This window comes from Canis lupus, chromosome 34, assembly GCF_003254725.2.
Source record: "Canis lupus dingo isolate Sandy chromosome 34, ASM325472v2, whole genome shotgun sequence".
Classification (NCBI taxonomy): Eukaryota; Metazoa; Chordata; class Mammalia; order Carnivora; family Canidae; genus Canis; species Canis lupus.
The window spans coordinates 33894615-33913300 of NC_064276.1; the positions used below are offsets into that span (position 1 = coordinate 33894615).

General features: G+C 40.5%; 1 protein-coding gene across 17 annotated transcripts in view; it reads right to left on the reverse strand.

The window, feature by feature from the left end:
- The window catches only part of MECOM (MDS1 and EVI1 complex locus), a 552756-nt gene that overhangs the window by 55420 nt on the left and 478650 nt on the right, over window positions 1-18686 (reverse strand). For 12 of the 17 annotated variants that reach the window (XM_025425520.3, XM_049105851.1, XM_035710351.2 and 9 more), the window contains one exon: window positions 4595-4729. In XM_025425520.3, coding sequence (XP_025281305.1) covers window positions 4595-4729 — 135 coding nt within the window. Of the gene's footprint in view, window positions 1-4594; window positions 4730-5938; window positions 6870-6949; window positions 7308-7742; window positions 7876-18686 lie in introns of those variants that run through there. The other 5 variants (XM_049105849.1, XM_049105848.1, XM_025425527.3 and 2 more) reach the window with 3 other exon arrangements.

Here is an 18686-nt window from a genome sequence, read left to right on the forward strand (position 1 = left end):
ATCTCTTATTGACACATTTCTTTTTATTCGAAGTGAACAGCAGACTTCTCTTATTCTACTTACTAAATACCAGCTGTCAAGGGCCTGTTTAAAAATGAAAGGACTTATCACCTTGTGTAAATGACAAGATTAATAATGTCTTGGGTTTCTGAGAACTTTATTCCAGTTATAGACCATGTTAAGGGCAGGCCAGGAGTTTGAGTGAAACCCTGTTCCTCTCCAGGATGCAGAACACATACATACATATGAAATGTTACCCACCCACCCCACCCCCGCCCAAGCACACGCCCAGATCATTCTCATGATCAAGAGCGGAAAGGCAGGTCTTAGGTCTAAAAAGTCAAGTTATTATGAAACGTGCTTTAGTGACCTGTCTGATTACAACCAATGTGGTCTCACCGCGAAGAGGTATCAGAGGAAAAACTGTGTGCAAAGAGCTAGCTATTGCAAAAGTACCCCAAATTTGCAAACATAGCATGGAGATAGAGAACTGGCCTTGTTTGAGGTGCATAAGGGGTCTGTGGGTCACCTTGCCTTTGTTCAAGGTGAAGGTACAGAAATACAGAGGTATGAGGGAACTTATCAAAGAGTGGAGGGAAAGGTAAGAGCAAGGTGAGACCAAATCTAAAGCAATGTGCTACATCCACCCCGCAGAATAGTTTGTAAAGTTATCTACAAACATCAAAGGAAAGGACATCAGAATATCCAGGAAAAAAAAAAAAAAGACAGAAAGAAAGAAAGAAGAAAAGAAGGAAAAGAAAAGAAGGAAAGAAAAGCTCAACAAATCAACTAGACGTTTGCCTACTTAACATTAAACACATGGGTGTTTCCAGATGTAAATGAAATTCAAAATAATTAACTGTTCTCACACTTCCCTTACATATTTGGTCCTCCTGAGAACCTATTCTGGAAAGAACTTTCTTCACCCAACTCTCTGCTTTTCCTCCCAGTACCAGCTCTTGGTCCTGAAAGCAACCGGGGGCAATTTCAGACTGTTAAAATGTAAAAATATTGAAGCATTGTCTGTCTCAAGAAAAATTCCCAGCTAAATGCCATGGGCACAGCAGTGTGGCTCTGTAATATTGTACAGGAACTTTGAGGAATATGGGGAAAATAATTAGGACTTCAAGGATAAAGAACCTTGGATATTATTATAGATCTTGTGTTTTATGGCTTGAATGTGATTGGAGCTTAATTTACTAGTGTCTTTGGTGTGGCCTTCTTCTACAAAGATAAATTACTATAGTTAACAGAGTATTTTCCAGAAGGTGGTAAAGGCTAGCAGCCAGGAGCTACAGCTACTTAGAAATTATGATTTTAACCGTTCATTACAGTGTTTTCAGAGTTGCTATCTCCAAAAACATCACTAACAATAATTTTGAAAACATGAAGAAACATCTAAAAACAATAAGGTTGAGTCTTTCTAGGAAGCATTAGGAAAGAAAACTGCCACAAAGCTCACTCTGGCCTGGGGGGGGGCGGGGCAGGGAGGACCCTGAAATAAAATAACTTGCAGAAATCTACTGGAAAATTCAAACTTGGGAAAATCCCCTCAAATAAAATGCTTGTATAGAGGTATTAGGAAAATGTTAATCGCATAGCCTTTGTTTTTATGAGACAAACCAGATGACATCCTTTTTTCAACTTTACTTGAAAATCAAAATCCGTGCTGTTTCTAAGTACTTCTTTACCCCTAAACAAATCAAGTATGGGTTTTATCCAGTCCACATGTTTTGACTGTCTCACTATTACCAACCTGTCTTATCATCAGCAAGCACATTTATTCTCTTTTACAGAATTCCTCCACATCATTATAAAGCTGATCCACATTGATTAATTGATCCACATTGATCTTTAACATCAGAATTTCTAAAAATATCATCTTTGCAAAAATGAGCTATAATTTGTAAACCCTTGTTTTGTTCTGGGCCATCTTTTCCCTTCTTTGTGCACCATCATAATTATTGTAATGACTAGACTACAGTTGAAAGATTCATCTGACATCCTTCTTCCCTGTAGCCCAGGACTTACGCCTGTCTTCTTATTAAAATTCATTTTATGTAAACTTGAGCTCTATCTAAAAATTGGAGCAAAGAGAAACACTTTTTTTTTTTTTATAGTTTCTTGAGAGCGCTTCATCTGCTATTGTGTTGTACAGGTGAGTTGATATTGCTCGTGTCTAGTAATTATTCCTGGTCCAGGGTCTCTCTTTAAGGACATTAAATAATATCTCACACAATGTGATGAGTTGTGCTTATTCACCATTTGGCAGCTCTCATTCCTCATGGAAAAGAGAGCAGAAAAAAAAAAAAAAAAACCCAAAAACAAAAACCAGACCTAGAGAATCTCTTAGGTCAGCTCTTTCTTATATCATTGTACCTGGTCTACCATTCACATTTCAAAGCTGTCTGAAATTGTAGTCTTAATTAACTTTTAGAACTATGTATACAAGCTTATAGAAGAATATGTTTATAAAATATGCATACATTATTTGGGTATCTGTTCTCTTTTGTCTTGTCAACTGGGCTAAGTATGATTGTATGCATATATCGCCTATCATACAAATCTGACTTTTACCTCTGACTTTCCTCTCTCGTTGTTTATGGGTGAACTTACTTGACCATGTAATGTCAATTTCACAATTATGTTATTTGATATGTACTCTGTTACCATCTTAGATTTCTGCCAGCAAAATACATAAATTTAAAACGAGTGCTTACAGAAATAATAGGTATGTGTCTAATATTGGCCTTTTATGTTTTTTCCTGATTAACAATTTCCCCTGATTTCTTCAGTTAAAATAAGTAAACATGCTATTCGTTATGGTCTGAAGCCAGCATATTTTCTTTTGAAAGCAGTATATTTTACAATGTGTGCCTCAAAAGTGACCGTGTTAAAATTATAAATGCCTACCCTAGTAAGCAACCTAATTCATGGTTAGCAATAGCAAAGTAGTTTTGCATTTTTTAATGCAATCAAGATTCCCAATGATGAGTATATTTACTATAAAATAGTAGATGCATAAATATTAAATGAAAAAATGTTTTGGCCACAAGTCCCATTCTTACCCCATCCTTTCATTGGTCCTACAACAGTTTTATCTGTCCAAGGAGATAGCTCCTATTGTCAGTAGGTATAGACAGCAAATAATTATTATGATATAACTACATTATCTCCTCTTACAGCTACCTTTTGAGGTCCGTCAGCTCCTTTATTGTAGGAAACATAACATGAAAAATTCATTCACTCACAACACCTATGCATTTCCCACATCTACAAATAGTGTATGCTCAAAAAGTGTTCGCTGTTGATGTGACAGTAACTCATATGATGGACTTGGGATATTTTCTGCTCTCAATCAATAGCCAATTTAATAATGTTTTCCTTTGTCAATAATGCCTCTTGTTTTCTTGCAGCAAAGGGAAAAAATAATTGATTGGGTTATTATTTTGGATATATGTTGAAGATTTTTAAATGATACCTATTTAAACCTAATTTTACAATTTACTACCTCTTCTACAGTTTCGTCAGGAAAAATTATCTGGTGGCTGGTAAAATGCCAAAGAATAATCTCATAATGATGATTGAAATAGAGTCTTAGACCATATGACGCTAACATTACTTAACAGCTTTCAATTGGAAACATCTAATTTAAACTTTTCTTTTTCTTGGTGGTGATTTTCACAGTAAGTTTGCCAAACAACCATTTTAATATGATCTTTGAAACATATTTGATTTAGGTAACCATTGGGTTAAAAGAAATAAATGATGGACAACATAATTAAATTCTAACCCAACAGTGTTTATAAAACAAAAATTAACAGGCTAAAACCTTTTGTTGTTTTAGTTATTGTCATACTAAGTTACAAGATTCATAACCTAACTTTATTGAGTGCAAAATATGCTTCATGATATTTTCATGATCTTATTTCATAGTTATTGTTATTAAAGTTAACCTCACTGCATGGGCCTCCATAAAGCAATTTCCAGCAGTGATATTTTTTAACTTTTCACATATACAAAAAAAAGGGGGGGGGGAGTATTCTGATTAACCTAAAAGTGTTTCTCATTTATAAATAGGCAAATCAATATAAAATGCACAGTCAGATAAGTCCTCATGTAGATCATACATACACACACACACACACATATATATATATCTACCTACTATTTCAAGTAAAATCTATATAATATTTCAAGTGTATCACTTCCAATTTCTGCACAAATTCATAAAGTGTTATTGAGTTGCTCAATACTCTCTATGAATGTTTCCCTATTATGGTGGTAAAGAAAAAAAGGTAAAGAACAACTAGCAATAAATAGCACACTGTCCTTAAATCATTCAAGCACATTCAGAAAACTGGAGCATTTATAAAGTCACAAAGTGAGTAAGCTACCCAAAAAAGTAGCACTGAAAGAAAGTAGTACTGCAAATAACTTTATTCTGCATCTTACTCATATTTGTGCATTACCTTTCACCATATCAACAAACAGGCCACAAGGGTCTACTGCAGCTCACTGTTATTTTTATTCTTCAGGCTTCACTGATACTTTAGTGCTCTCAAAGAAAGACAAGAAAATCTTTACAACATACCTGGTCATTTATCTGGCATGCAACGAGGTTGTGCTGATCATAACAGCCAGCGAACCTGATGTACTTGAGCCAGCTTCCTACATCTGGTTGACTAGCATCTATGCAGAACTTCACATTGCAAAACTCATCTAAGATCTGGAAGGAAGAAGATGAGAACAATCAATTCCCATATCAGTTCATTCATTAGAATGGTTAATTGCTTGAAAATATTTTATTCGAGTGTATAGTCCTCCTTTATGCCCTTTAAAAAAAAAGTCAGACAGCATGCATATTAATAAAGGAGGAATAATAATAAGTTATCTTAGAAGCAGCAATGTACTAATTTTTAAAAAACAAAGCAATTGTACATTATTGCAAAAACTGATCAATCGGTTTTTAAAAATGCTTGTTTCCCTGTTATGCATGAATGAGTGCTATTGACTTAATTTTATTCAATGTAATTTTTACAAAAAACACAATATTGAACAGCATATATTAACCTAATACTTCTAAACTAAGTAGTCCATGTTTTAGGTTCAGATTGTCTTCCCATGTAAGTGTATACTTTCACATTTTTGCCCTTTAAATAAATTCAATTCAAAAACTTTAAAGATCATTAAATTCTTTTCGCTTTGCATTTCACTACCATGAAACAATTGAATCACATCCTTAATGGAAAAAGATAATAAGATTTGTCTCATAGATGTTTCTGCCCAAACTTAAGAAAAATAAATGAAAACAAACGATTGGTGAACACTCATGCAAAATATGGCAAACTAATGATTTAGTTAACAGCTGCCAATGCATGTTTCAATTTCACATTTAGTAAGCAAAAAGAAAAAGAAAAAAAACTGGCTTGTGAACAGGTAAAAAATATATATAATAATATTGTAATAAATTGCCACCATTATCTATGGCTGTGTACTGTTATTTTTCACGAGATTTTACATTTGGCCTATCCTGAATATTAATCATTACTTAGGACACCTTAAACAAAAATTGAAATGGGAAACGTCCCTCTGTAAGGTTTTCCACACTTAAACGCAGCTATTCTGATTCACTAGCAGCAATAATGTTTTAAACATCAATAGCAAAAACTGCAGAGCTGTTGACCTAATGGCGAGTAACTAGAAAGGGTGGTAATGTTAATGTCAATCAGTTAATGCAAACTTGAGGAAGTTTCCTATCACAGACTAAATAAGACAGCCTAGAACAAAAAATAATGAATTAAATAACTCCCACAGAACCCTGCCGTATTTACACCCATCTAAAAGTAAAAATTAAACTCTTGGATGCATAGACCAAAAGCAATCTTGCATAGAATTCAGGTAATCACCTAGTTGCAGATTCAACTCATTAACTCACCCACAAACTTCAAGAAGAAGCCCAGTGCTCTGAGGGCTCTAGTCAAGAGGCATTATGAATAAGCCTTTGGCCATGAGGCAATTAAAGGGCAATAAGTAGTCCCACGATTTAAGAAAGAAAAATCAAAACAGAAGATAGGGATAATAATTGCTACACACACAGACACCCACACAACACAAATCAGGTCGTTTTCAAAACACCTCTTCACACTAACAACAGAAAGTCTGCGTTTAAATACCCTCTCTAGTGAGAAAGACAAATGTTAACAATTTCTCATTTTTAAAATCACAAACTTTAAGTTGTTTTCCTCAACTCTCAATGCTGAGTGACTCCAATGGCAACTTGAGAAACCCCCGCCCCCCAGATGTCTACGGGGAGCATAAATAACAACAGCAATACACATTTTAAAATAGTAAAAAAGTTGGGATTTTTGTTTTGTTTGGGTTTTTTTTTTTTTTTGACTTGTTTGGTTTCTGGCTATCTTTTATTATTTGTTTTCTTGACTAGCAAAAAAAAAAAAGGCAGTTCTACTGACACACTAGAGAAATATTTAATGAAGGAAATAGGGTGAAGTCAGTGAAATGCAACACCAGTTCCATTTCATATTTGCAGAAAGACGTGGAAAACTTGTTAATTTCAAAGTCAAGCATCATCTATCCCCTTAGCTTTCGAGCATTCCCTTTTGCGGGGGCAGGGAGTTAAGGATTGCCTCTACTGCACATAAAAATCCTAGGTGTAATTTTATTCCGTGTTAACATTATTGCCATTGCCACTGTCAACAGTGGAATTAATTTAAAAACAGGTTCATTTCCAAAGAATGTCTTTTTGCAGATATGTTACATGGATCATTCAACTATTTCCCCGACATTAGTACCTTTCTGACTCTCCATATTCTTGCCCCAAGACAAAAATCTGAACTTTCTCCAGAAACGTTCCCTACCCCACCCCACCCCCCCACCCCCCACCCCAGCCCCAGCCCCAGCCCCAGCCCCCCGGGGGTGAATTATCCACTTTTGATTTGCCAAGAGAACTGCATTTGTCTCCCCCAATGTCTTCATCGTCTCGGAAATCTCGAATGAAATAAAGTAAGAACGCATCTTCCGTCATTTCAGCTAACACACTCCTGTGTTTTTTTTTTTTTTCTTTAAAGCTGTCAAGTTCCAAAGATAGCTTAGAAAGAAGGAAGGAGGGAAGAAGGAAAGAAAAGAAAAAAAGAAAGAAAGAAAGGAAGAAAAGAAAGAAAAAGAAAGAAAGAAAGAAAGAAAGAAAGAAAGAAAGAAGAAAGAGAAAGGAAAGAAAGAAAGAAGAAAGGATAAAGAAATAAAAAAAAGAAAAAGAAAGAGAAAGAAGAAGAAAGAAAGAAAGAAAGAAAGAAAGAAAGAAAGAAAGAAGAAGAAAGAAAGAAAAAAGAAAGGAAGAAGGAAAGGAAGAAAATAAAAAAGAATTCCCTTTAGGTGGACTCAGAGAAAGGCCCTTTCAAGAAACCAACAGCAAAAGGAAAGAAGGGGAAAAAAATCCCCAGGATCCAGCCAAAGGGTCCGAGTGTGACTTTCTCGCGAAGCAGCGCGCGGTGTTGGACAGCTCGGCTGCACTTGGCAAGGTGGCCCCGGCCCCGAGAGCGGCTCCAAAGTCGCGTGGCCGGTGCCAGGAATTCAGATTTTGGCAAAACCCCACCTTCTGCGTCCCTGATACCGACGGACAGACACCCGGCGGGAGGGGAGGGAGGGAGGGAGGGAGGGAGAAGCGCGGGAGGAAAGAAGGCCGGCAGCCCGCGGACAGACCCGCCGGAGGCCGGGCGACCCACCCCGGAGACGCGTCCACACCGCACCGCTGCCCCGGAGGGACGAGGAGGGACGAGGAGGGACGAGGAGGACGAGGAGGGACCAGGACGCCGCCGGCGCGGGCCGCGTAGATGAGCCGCCGGGCTCCGCGGGGCCGCGGGCGAGTGGGAAGAGCGGCCGGGGGCGGGGTGGGGGGAGGCGGCGGGGGGCGCCCCGGGGAAGGGGTGCCAAGGCAGGAAACTCTCCCGAGTTACAGCCTCTGCACATCGCCAAGACTCTTTTTTTCTTTTTTCTTTTTTTTTTTTTTTTGAGAGCGTTCTCTTACCTTCAGATTTCTATGGCCTCAAACTCAGCAATAAAAGGCAATCACAGAAGAATGAAAACAAACAAAATACCATCATCGGCAGCCCCCAGCTTTCCTGCACGAAAATCCTTTCAAACGATCCCGAACCACATTTCGGGATGTTTTAAAAAAAACAAAAAAAACAAAAAACAAAAAAAAAACAAAAAACAAAAAATATAAAAAAAAAAAACAAAGAAAAAAAGAAAAAAAGAAAAAAAAGCCTCGCGTCTCGATTTCCGAATAGGTCTCTCTGATAACTTTGTCCGCCTCTAGGATCTGCTCGCCAGGACCACGCGTTTCAGATTTATTGTCCGCCAACTGTGTATTTTTAAGACCAGAAATGAAGTCTCCTCTCGTCTGGGTGACCCGGGTTTGGTGTGTTTGGGCTTTTTTTTTTTTTTTTTTTTTTTTTTTTTTTCCCTTTCTTTCCCCCTCTCTCCCCTTTCCCTCAATGAGCTCGGAGCTGTTCCTTCTGGTTCACATCACCTCCCTCTTTTCTCACTTTCTCTTGCTCTTATCAGCCCGATGTGTAATGAAAGTTATCTGAAACCCACTAAAACTTCTTCCCCTTCTCTCTCTCCCAGTTCCGAGGGGTGGGGTGGGGTGGGGGTAGGGGTGGGGTGGGGGTAGGGGTGGGGTGGGGGGGGACAGGCAGGAGGAGGGGAGCCTGAGAAGGTGGGGGGGCCCGGGGAGGCGAGGGCAGCGGGAGCCCCCCTGCGAGATCCTCCGCAGCGCCGTCCCCGGTGCGAGACCCTCCCGGGATCGTCCCCTTTCGCAACTCCAAGCGCAGCCGCCGGGTTTCTATTTCATGGACTGTCTCTTTAAAGAGGATCTGCTCGGCCATCCAGAAAGAACCCGGGGCGAGGGAGAAAGGGAGCTATCTCCCGCCGCCCAGAGTGATCGGAAGCCAGACGACGGGCTCCTCTTTCAGTAAATTTTTAAAGTGACAGCAGCCTCCTCTGGCGGGAGAGGTCACAAAAAGGTCGCCGAGACCCAAGTCCTATAGGGACGGACTGACTGTGGATACACCATCCCCCTTAAACATGTAGATTTCCCCGGGTAAACAACCAATGGGGAGATCTCGCCAGGCAGGATTTCTTTCCCTAGGGAAATAGCCTCTGTTTCGCTTGTCCTGAAAGCACAAGTGTAAGTGTGCGTGTGTGTGCGTGTGTGTGTGTGTGTGTGTGTGTAGATGTTGGAGAGGGGGGATGGGAGCGATCGGCTGGAGAGGTGCTTTTGGGGCGGGGGGTGCGAGGGTGTGTGCACCCAGGCTGGGGGTGGGGCGGCGCCGGAGGGGGCGAGCTTGGGGTGTAGGGTAGAGAGACACTGGCTCCTGCTCACACCTCAGTCATTAGTTCACAGGTTTCCCAGAAAACAGCAGCCGTCATGACACTGAAAGTTGACCTGTCCATTTCCAGTTTTCTGCTAAGCATCTTTTAAAAATGATGATTATTGAAATGCATCCTCTGTTCCCTCCAGTATTATAGTTAGGTCAGCTGAAGAGCATGCTACTTTTTCAAGCCATAGTTTCCTTAAAAGAAGTCATTTACAGAATCTGAAACTTTTTTTTTTTTTTTTTTTGGCATGTAACCTGCCCAAAGAGTGTTAAGGTGTTAAGGGCTTGGAGCGATGGACGATTATGAGGGTTTTGTTTGTTTGTTTGTTTGTTTGCGTTTGTTTGTTTGCCAGATTCTGTGATAGGTCCATTAAAACACCATGAACGTTTCTTAAAAAAAAAAAAAAAAAGTGGAATGAAGCAGTTTCACAGCTCAGGTTATTCTTAGAAACTTCTTAACATTATCAACGCTGCTTTGGGGGATCAGTCGTAGTGTCCGGGGTGATGAATTAACTTTCTAATGCACAGGGTCAGTTTCCATCAAAACTTTTCAGAAACGTCCCTGGAAGAGAGAATATAGGGAATGCGTGGCCAAACCCAAAGAGCCTACGGGTGTACCTAGGGCCACCCTTGGAAAAATCTAGTAAAACCCACCGGTTCAATGGAAAGAAGTGCTTGTTATCACAAAACCCCATTCATAAAAATAAACGAACAAATCCAACTCCTGGGCTCGACAATGGGAAGTTCAGCCGAGGGAGCGGGTCGCAGGGACCCTCGCGGGGTCGGGGGCGCGGAGGGGGCGCGGAGGGGCCCGCGGAGGATGCTCAGCTCTGTCAGCAACCGGGGACCACGCCAAGTCCCCTTTTTGTTCTTCTCCAAGTGCAAACAGACGTGTACATCTAGTCGATGTATCTTTCCCCAAAATGCTGATTGGAAAACAAACAAAAAAAAAATAGTAACAAAAGGGAGGGAGGTGGGGGGGGGAGAGAGAAATGACAAGAGGTGGTGACTAATTCGTTTCGGGGGCCTGTTATCTGTGACATTGAACTGTTATTTCAGATAATGGCCATTGTTTGAGGGAAAATCGCACAGCCAGCCGTGGTAGGTAGGACAGGAAAAATCCTTTGTAAATAACCTAAAACCCGGGCAGATATTCCCATGGAGCTCGGCGCTTGAGAACCTTTAAGAGCTCCCGGTTTGCTGCCACGGATTCCGGCCCTTCCTCGACTTGCCCATTGTCGGAGCCCTTTTTTTTTTTTTTTTTTTTTTTTTTAATTTAGCCATAAATTGGACCGGCTCGAGCTATGAGCTGTTCTATTTTCTTCCTGTCAGGATGAGGGATTTGTTTTATGATGCATTGTGTATTAAATACAAGTAATCTGGGGAACCGATTGCTTCAGACAGTGCGGCCCGATCAGGGGGTCTGAGAGCTCAGCGCCCCAATCCCCCCGCCCCGGCCCCCCACCCCCACCCCCTCCTTGCCCTTTACAAAAAAAAAAAAAAAGGCGGCTCTGAAAAGGAGGAAACGTCGGTGGGTAAACAAAAGGTCGAGCAGAATCAGCGGCAGGTCCCGGCTAAATTAGGATTCCGTGGAAAGGGCCTCCGAGTTTTTTTTTTTTTTTTTTTTTTTTCCTTATATTGGGTTCGGGTGGGGGAGGCGGGGCGACTCTGGAAGCCCGGGCACCTGCAGGTGCGGCAGGAGGCCGGTAGATGGCGTTGCGCCCCGAATTAAGGCCCCGCGGCCGCGGCTCTAACCGCCCAGGTGCAGCGGCCGCCGCCTGGGGCTGGGACCGAGCCCGGGCCGCGGGGCCACCGGGCTGAGCCGGGGCCACCTCTGCCGGGGGCGCTCCCTCCTCCAGGCAGGGCCAGAAGAGTGAACGCCTCCTCTCTGAAACCTTGCAGAGATTTATCTCGAGGGATGGGGGGTTACTTGGCCTCATCATTATTATTTTATTAATAGCATCATCATCCGTCTTGCTCCCCACTGAATAACTGGCGACAGGGACTCAAGGAAATCATCAGAAGGACCCGGGCAAACACTAAATATTAATCTCTCTCCCTCGCTTCCCCCCCCCCACCCGCACCCACCACCGCCTTGGCTCCCGCGCTGCTCCCCTTCTCTCCCACCCCGCCCCCCTCTCTTGTTTGATGATAGGAGATGTGCAAACTCCATATAAAGACGGAGTCACCCCGCTTTTGGACCCCGAGGGCGCAGCGGGAAGTGTCAGAGGAAGGTCCTGAAACCCCAGGGTAGGCAGATGGGCCTTGCTTCTCCTGGAAGGAGCCTCTTGCCATCTAAATGACCGTTTGGGAGAAGACCCTGGCCCACGGCCTCCCCCCGGGAGAAGTGCACCAGAGGAGGAGGCCGGAGCTGGAGGCCAAGGTGGTGGCAGGGGGGGGCCCGGGGGCTGGCTTTCCTCCCTGGGTAACTGGCTCTCCATCAGGAGGCTTCTAAAACAATAAATAAATACAAGGAGCCAAATACCACCACCAATTCCCTTTATTCTTTGGGATTTCTGGTGAAATCTGTTTACAGTAGTTCCCAGTTACAAATTAATCTGCAAAAGCCGCTGTCTGCTCAGCAGTAATCAGTAACATGCGTGTTCTGCAGTGTTTAGCGCTGCCCTTGAAATGGGCTATTAAAAATAATGGTTTTACTATAATCTCAAACCAACTTTAATTTGCAAACATGTATCAGGACAAATGATCTAAATATTAAGGGGATGGCACAGAGGCGCCCACGACAGCAAACGTATAGCTCTGGGGGAAAGCAGAAAAGAAGAGTGATTCATCAGCGGTGTTTAAAGAGAGAATCGGACTGTTCAAGCATTCTTTTCCAGGAGGAATTATTGTCTTTTCTCTCTCTCGTTCTGTTAATTGCGGCGTACCAGGAAAAAGGCATCGGAAAATATGAGGTTTGAGTGTGAGTTGATAGATTTTCTGGGAGCTGTAAAGATCCCCCTTTGGCTGATGGCAGGGCTGAGGTGGGAGAGGTTAATGTGTTTTCTTCCTGGTTTGAAAAGGGCATAAACCCTCCTCAGGCCCCTTCCTTCCTCCCCCATCCGCGAGGATTGCAGAATCTTTAAAAGGCTCAAAGATTTCCAATAAGGCCACTGGCTCTGCCTCCATTGTGTAACTGTTTATTTAAAATAAGTCAATATATTAGTTAAAGCAGTAAGAAGTTAGTGCTCCAGTATTCAAGGGATTCCCCCAAGACTGTAAGCTGATGCCTCTTTTAAGCCTTAAACTTCATGGTTGTCCCAGAAGTAAAAGTTCTGCTAATGGAGACCCTATGGGCATGGTACATTCCAGCACGTCATTAAAGGAAAGAAAAGCAGTCCAGCCAAAGCCAGATGAAATGACTGCACTGTCCACTTTTAATAGGCTTCCTGTGGACAAACAGCCCTGTAACGCTCTGCAGAGGACAATATTTAAAAACAAGACAACTTGCTGGCAGTTTTCAATACCATAAAGTTAATAAAGTATGTTCCCATTCACCCTGACATTATGTTTTTAGTTTATAGAGGAAGGCACTTTATAACCTCAGCCTAAGTAGAGTTCCCTTAATTCCGCAGCTTTGGGTTTCTTGAGGTGGCTAAATATACACTGAAGTTCAAGCCTGACATTTTTGTTTTAACACTGGGTGTTGTTTTGGGGTGTTTTTTGTTTTTTGTTTTTTTTTTTGTAGCTTTTCAAGAACGTACAAGTGCATTTTTACATTTCTCAAGTGCAATTTCATTCATGGAGATCCTGTGAAATCTTGTTTCATACAGTTCACGTCCAGAAACATGAAACAATCTGAGAAATTGACATTTGGCCGAACAATAACTGCTTGCTAATTAAATTAGCTTCATGTATAGATATTGATGTGTGTTTAAAAAGAAAATCGATGCTTCCTTTAACACATCGCAATAGGATTTCGTAAAACTTAGCCGAGACGACGATAAGAAAAAAAATACATATGTCTTTAGGATTCAAGAGACTCCCCCGTTGCTTCTCATATAAATATTTTCTCCCAATACAGAAGCTCCAATTTGTCTCTCCTCTTTCTTTCTCTCCAAATTCTCGACCACCTACAAGTTCTTCTCCCAAATACTTTTACGTAAAAGTGAGGCTTTTGATGAAGCACCACATTTAGCAAGAGAAACTAGATCAGAAAGCCATGGAATCAAAGGCAATATTTAGTTTAATTTTTAGTCTATATGTTTTCATCAGGGGAGTATTTCACAAGATGGGCTCACCTCAATTTGAAGGTGAATTCTGTGGTTCTGGGTAGGTAGACCCAAACAAAATAGTCCAGCACAAAAAAAAAATTTATAAACAAAAAGGGCTCTGAATGTCTATAGTCACCAACATACATCATCGCTGCTCAGCAAAGATATTTCTGGTCTCTCTTGATGGATTTTGTCCTTTTTAAATTTTTTTTTATTTTATTTTAAATCTATGGGTGTGGGGGGGAACTGTTGAAAAAAAAAAGAAAAAAGGAAATTAAAGGTAAAAAAAATGTAAATAAAAAATTTCCCTTGGTCTGGAAATGGGCCCTACTGAAAGCATGTTAATCTCCACCTCAGTAATTTGGTTCTCCAGGAGAAGACAGAAGCCCTGCTGCTGTGCCCTGCACTTCATAAATCACATCTTTATGTGGACAAGGTCAGGGCACCTAACAGCTCAGACATGGGCTTTTGCAGTGGCTCGAGGATTCAGGCATGTTTACTCTCCCGCTTGGCTCTCCGAGGAGTAGTCCAGCACGCTTCTAATTACTTTTGATTATTTTCATTTGCTGGGGTCAGTCTGGCTTGCCAGGACTGCTGGAGGGTTGATTTCCTTACAAATCTTGATGTCTTTGTAGGACGGCACTGTGTGCGTTCAGAATTAGCACCCCGTTATTGTCCCTCCAGCATGGGATCCTTCATAACAGATACTGTGATATAAAAGTTTCCCCAGTGAACCATTACCTACTTCCTATTGTATTAATTAACTACACAAGCGTAATCACCTATCTGATCTTTTCTTAAAAAAAAAAAAAAAAAAGGCAGGCGACTTTCTTACCAGTTGAGTATTTTATAGTATATTTGGCCAGGATGAAAGTGAATTTCCTTTTTATTTATTTATTTTGCTTTGACTTTAAATATATTTAGTAATGACTAGCAGGTCTTTGGAAACTAAGATGAAATACTTTGCTGAGACAACAGCTCGAGTGAATAAATTATTATAGTCAAAGATTTATTTCCTAAACTCCAATTAAGACTGCCATATTTAAAGTATTTTTTGTTGGGCTATTTTGATGTATTTCAGTCCTAAGCTATTACGCTGAGTGGTTATTTTGTGTCTAAAGCACAACAACAACAAAAAATTTATACCAAGTTTAAATGAAAACACTGTTATAAAATAAAAACTTTAATGAAATATGTTTGAGTAAAATTTTGGTTGAGAAAAAGAGACAAAATACTATTGTTTTTCTCTTCCTTATCCACCCAAAGTAGAAGTGCTTAATGATCTGATGTGTATGCATTGAAAGAGGCCTTTAAAAAAATGAACAAATAAATATTCACAGAAAACAAAAAACAAATATTCACCAAAAAATACATAACATCGATCTGGTTTGTTTGGACAGTAAGCACTGTAGATCACTGAGCAAAAATTACTATTGTCTTTTCTTTTTATGGATGATAACTTGGATCATGATTATAATTAGTCTCAAAAAGCCAAAGCCCTCACTCTTCCTAACTTTAGATCAAAGAATGAAATGCCTTTAGAATTAACCTCAACTCTTTTGGGAATTAACTTTTAATTACTTTATTAATTTTAATTAATATAATCTTTCAGGACACATTATGCAGTAACTCTAGGGTCAGCTTCTTTCCCGAGTCTATAAAAACACCATTTCAGAGTGCTTCTAGATTCGTAATTATGTGGGGAAAGTGAGTTGGAAGACCTTTGTCTACTCCTGTCTCCACTCCTAACTATGTGCCTGTGGGTAAGTCACTTAACCTTTGAGTTCGGTTCCATGAAAGTTTCATAATATCAGCCTACCACGAGTTTTGGGAAAACAAATTGGGTAATAAGAGTGAGAACCGCTCTGAGTTCATGGGAACAGGTCAAAATACTGCACGTTTCACAGTATTGGTGTTGGTATAATGGGCTGGAAGAGACTTACATACACACACGATGAGGAAGACAGTCTAGTCTATATTTTGAGGAATGGCAAAATATAAGTATTTTTCTACCTTTTTTCTTCCATTCCAATGTCAGTTGCCCTAATCCTTACCCTGACCTACGGAAGAAAAGAATTTTAAGAAAAATGTTGTTTCTCTCTCAAGCTGTGCTGCCCCCGAAGATGTCTGTCTCTGTCTGGCTTGCAGCTGAGTTTGTTCTGTCCCCCCCACTGTGTTCTCTGCCAATCAGTACGAAGGAGACCTCTGAGGCAGAGGTAAAATGCCAAGGAGACTCAAGATCCCTAAAAACCAGGTTAGGAATCCATACACAAACACACACACACACACACACACACACACACATCCGGATGACTTTTAGGTTAATATTTATTACCAAGACCAGGAAATTTATTCTCTACCGTGTCCTCTGGTAGACTTGAAGTGCCAGGGTAGCACAGATAGGGTCTATCATATTTGTGTCCATTGCCCAGAGCCTTATTTAACACCAAGCATACAGTAGGTATTCAGTAGATGTTTGCTGAAAAGAGGCATCAGGACCTTCCTTGATGTTCATTCCCACCTAACTTGGATGCCCAGCTTGGATGCCTCTTAACCTCTTGTCTGAATTATGGCAATGACCTCCTAAAAGATCTCTGACCATGGCTCACCTTCCCACCAGTTTATTAAAGCTCAACACTGTTCATCTTCCCAAGCATCAGCTGTTAATCGCTACCCTGCTTAAAAGTCTTCAATGGGTTTCAGCTGTCTAAACGTTTCAGCATAAACTCATTCCATTTTTTTGAACATTAGATGAAGCCATATATGTAAATCACTTAGAATCATGGACGGTGCCTCGCGTATGGTCAATCAAAATAGATATTATTATTATTGATTACTGAAATAATTGTTACTATAGCCATTATCGCTCCTCAGCCTGTAATTCATTTTGCCTTGATTATCTTGGATGAAATCTTATCTGCCCTTCAAAGACCTCCCCTTTTTATGCCCAGTGATTGCTACCAACCAAGCTTGACCTTTCCATCATTCACCCCAAATCATCCGTGCTTCTCTCCTGGTTCATAGCCAGTTCTATCTTACCTAGCGGTAGTATCTATAATGCTTTTCAGTGTTTATTATTAAAATCATCAAAAATCCTCCTGAAGGGTCATTATAAGATTCTTAACGATGGAATCAAGTTTTATTCGCACTGACATCTTCAGCAGCATCTTTTCATTATGGGCTGAAACCACCTTTGAATTTCCCTTGCAAGACTGAATTAATTATGGCTAGATGTATGAGGAATTGCTGCATTAAATATCCAAGCAAACTAGCCTACTTAACATCCTCCCCCATGGGAACCAACCGAGGCACTGATAAGTCTCTTTTAGGGAATTTAGAGATAGAAATTCCTGCCACTGCTACTTCCCAGAAGCAGCACTTCCTTGCTCCCCATCACTCAAATGTCTGTTACTCTAACATCCGCCCTTTACCTGAGTGCCAGCCCTGGACAGCATCTTGGGCTTTTTCCTTTCCCTTATCCCCAGTAAACAATCATGGCTTTGGTCAGTCCATTCACTTGTTTCCACGGGGCCCTCACCTTCCCACTGGCACTGACCTACGGGAAGCCCTTGTCATTGCAGGCCTGAATTTCGTGACTGCTTTATACTGCAAATTAGCCTTCCTGAAATAACAAAGTTATAACAATGTTTTGTCTTACTTTTAAAATAAGGTAAAAAAAAAAAAAAAACAAAGAAAAAAACACACTAATAAAGATCCCAATGGCTCCTAATGTGTTAGAAAATAAAGCCCCTAATCCCAAATGCAATCTCCTCTCTAATTTGATGTCAAATTTATCTTTCTAGGCCTGTTTCCTGATTCTTCCCTCTAAACAAATCTTCAGCTCTGGTTAATAACTAGGGATGTGAGCAGAAGCTTTTGGTCCTTTAACTGTGTTCATGTGGGCCCTTCACATTTCTTTGATAGTCACAGCATTCAGGAGATGAAACAATAGAAATAATAGTTCTATTTGTCAAGCTCATACACAGCCCCCCAGGCACCCTTCCTTGAAATTCTTACAGTACCCATTGTTAAAATTGTTCACTAGTCAGTCATCCTATCTAGGGTCATTTGGAATATTTCTGTTATCTGCCAATCTACCTGTAGGCTGTTTAATGCCAAGAAATACCCTTCACGTGAGCATTTTCTAATCGGTGCCTGGTTAACAAGTATTCCCTGAAAATGTGTTCTGTGGTTAAATAAGGTGATAACTCCCATTGGGGCTTCACAGTGAACATCAACATGGTAAATGCTCTAGGACTCTAAAAGTCTAAGAAGTCCCTCAGTAAAGAAACCTTTTGACTTGTTTAATGGGGCATCAACAAAAATATTTAAACATGTATGAAAGCCCCTTCCCCCTTCCACTGGGACAAGTAAGGGAAACAATTTTATGTTACTTTGCATCCGTTTCAGCAAAGCATATAAGTATTCTTTTAAATATTTTTTCTATCAGTTGACTTTTTTAAACTCCTGATCAAAAATGTTACTACAAAATTGTAATCAATGAATAAAAACGAAATCAAGCCTCAACTTTTCATTCAAATTGAAAGCGTTCGGAAGGTCTATCAGGCTCACAAGAAAAGTAGGTTATCAGTAAGCTCTAGCCAATTGATCCTCGCCCTGTGAACTGCTGTAATTATATTTGAGAGTATGGTACGAGAACCTTCCAAAGGAATGTGTATAATCTCATCTCGAAATCAACCCACTCTTTCCTATCCTCTTCCATTAAAAGCTCTTCTAAAGCATAGATTTTACCATGGGCATATTTACACACAATGTTATACATTATTTAGGCTTTTCTTAATAAGATTTGGCATTATCTAGATCTGCACTTCCCCAGGAGGAAAAAAAAAGCAGCAAGTCAATCTCAGTTTAAGGATGCCTGAATTAGATGTTTAAGAATTTGCCTTTTTTCCAGTTTTTGATATTGGATTCATGTGTTGTGCCTGCCGATGGCTGCCTAACCACTAAACTAAGTGGACATTAAATCAGATGGCATACAAAATTACAGGAATTTGATCTTTAGATAAACCACAAACCTTGATGAACTAACGTTGTTCCAGATGAATTAACTCAT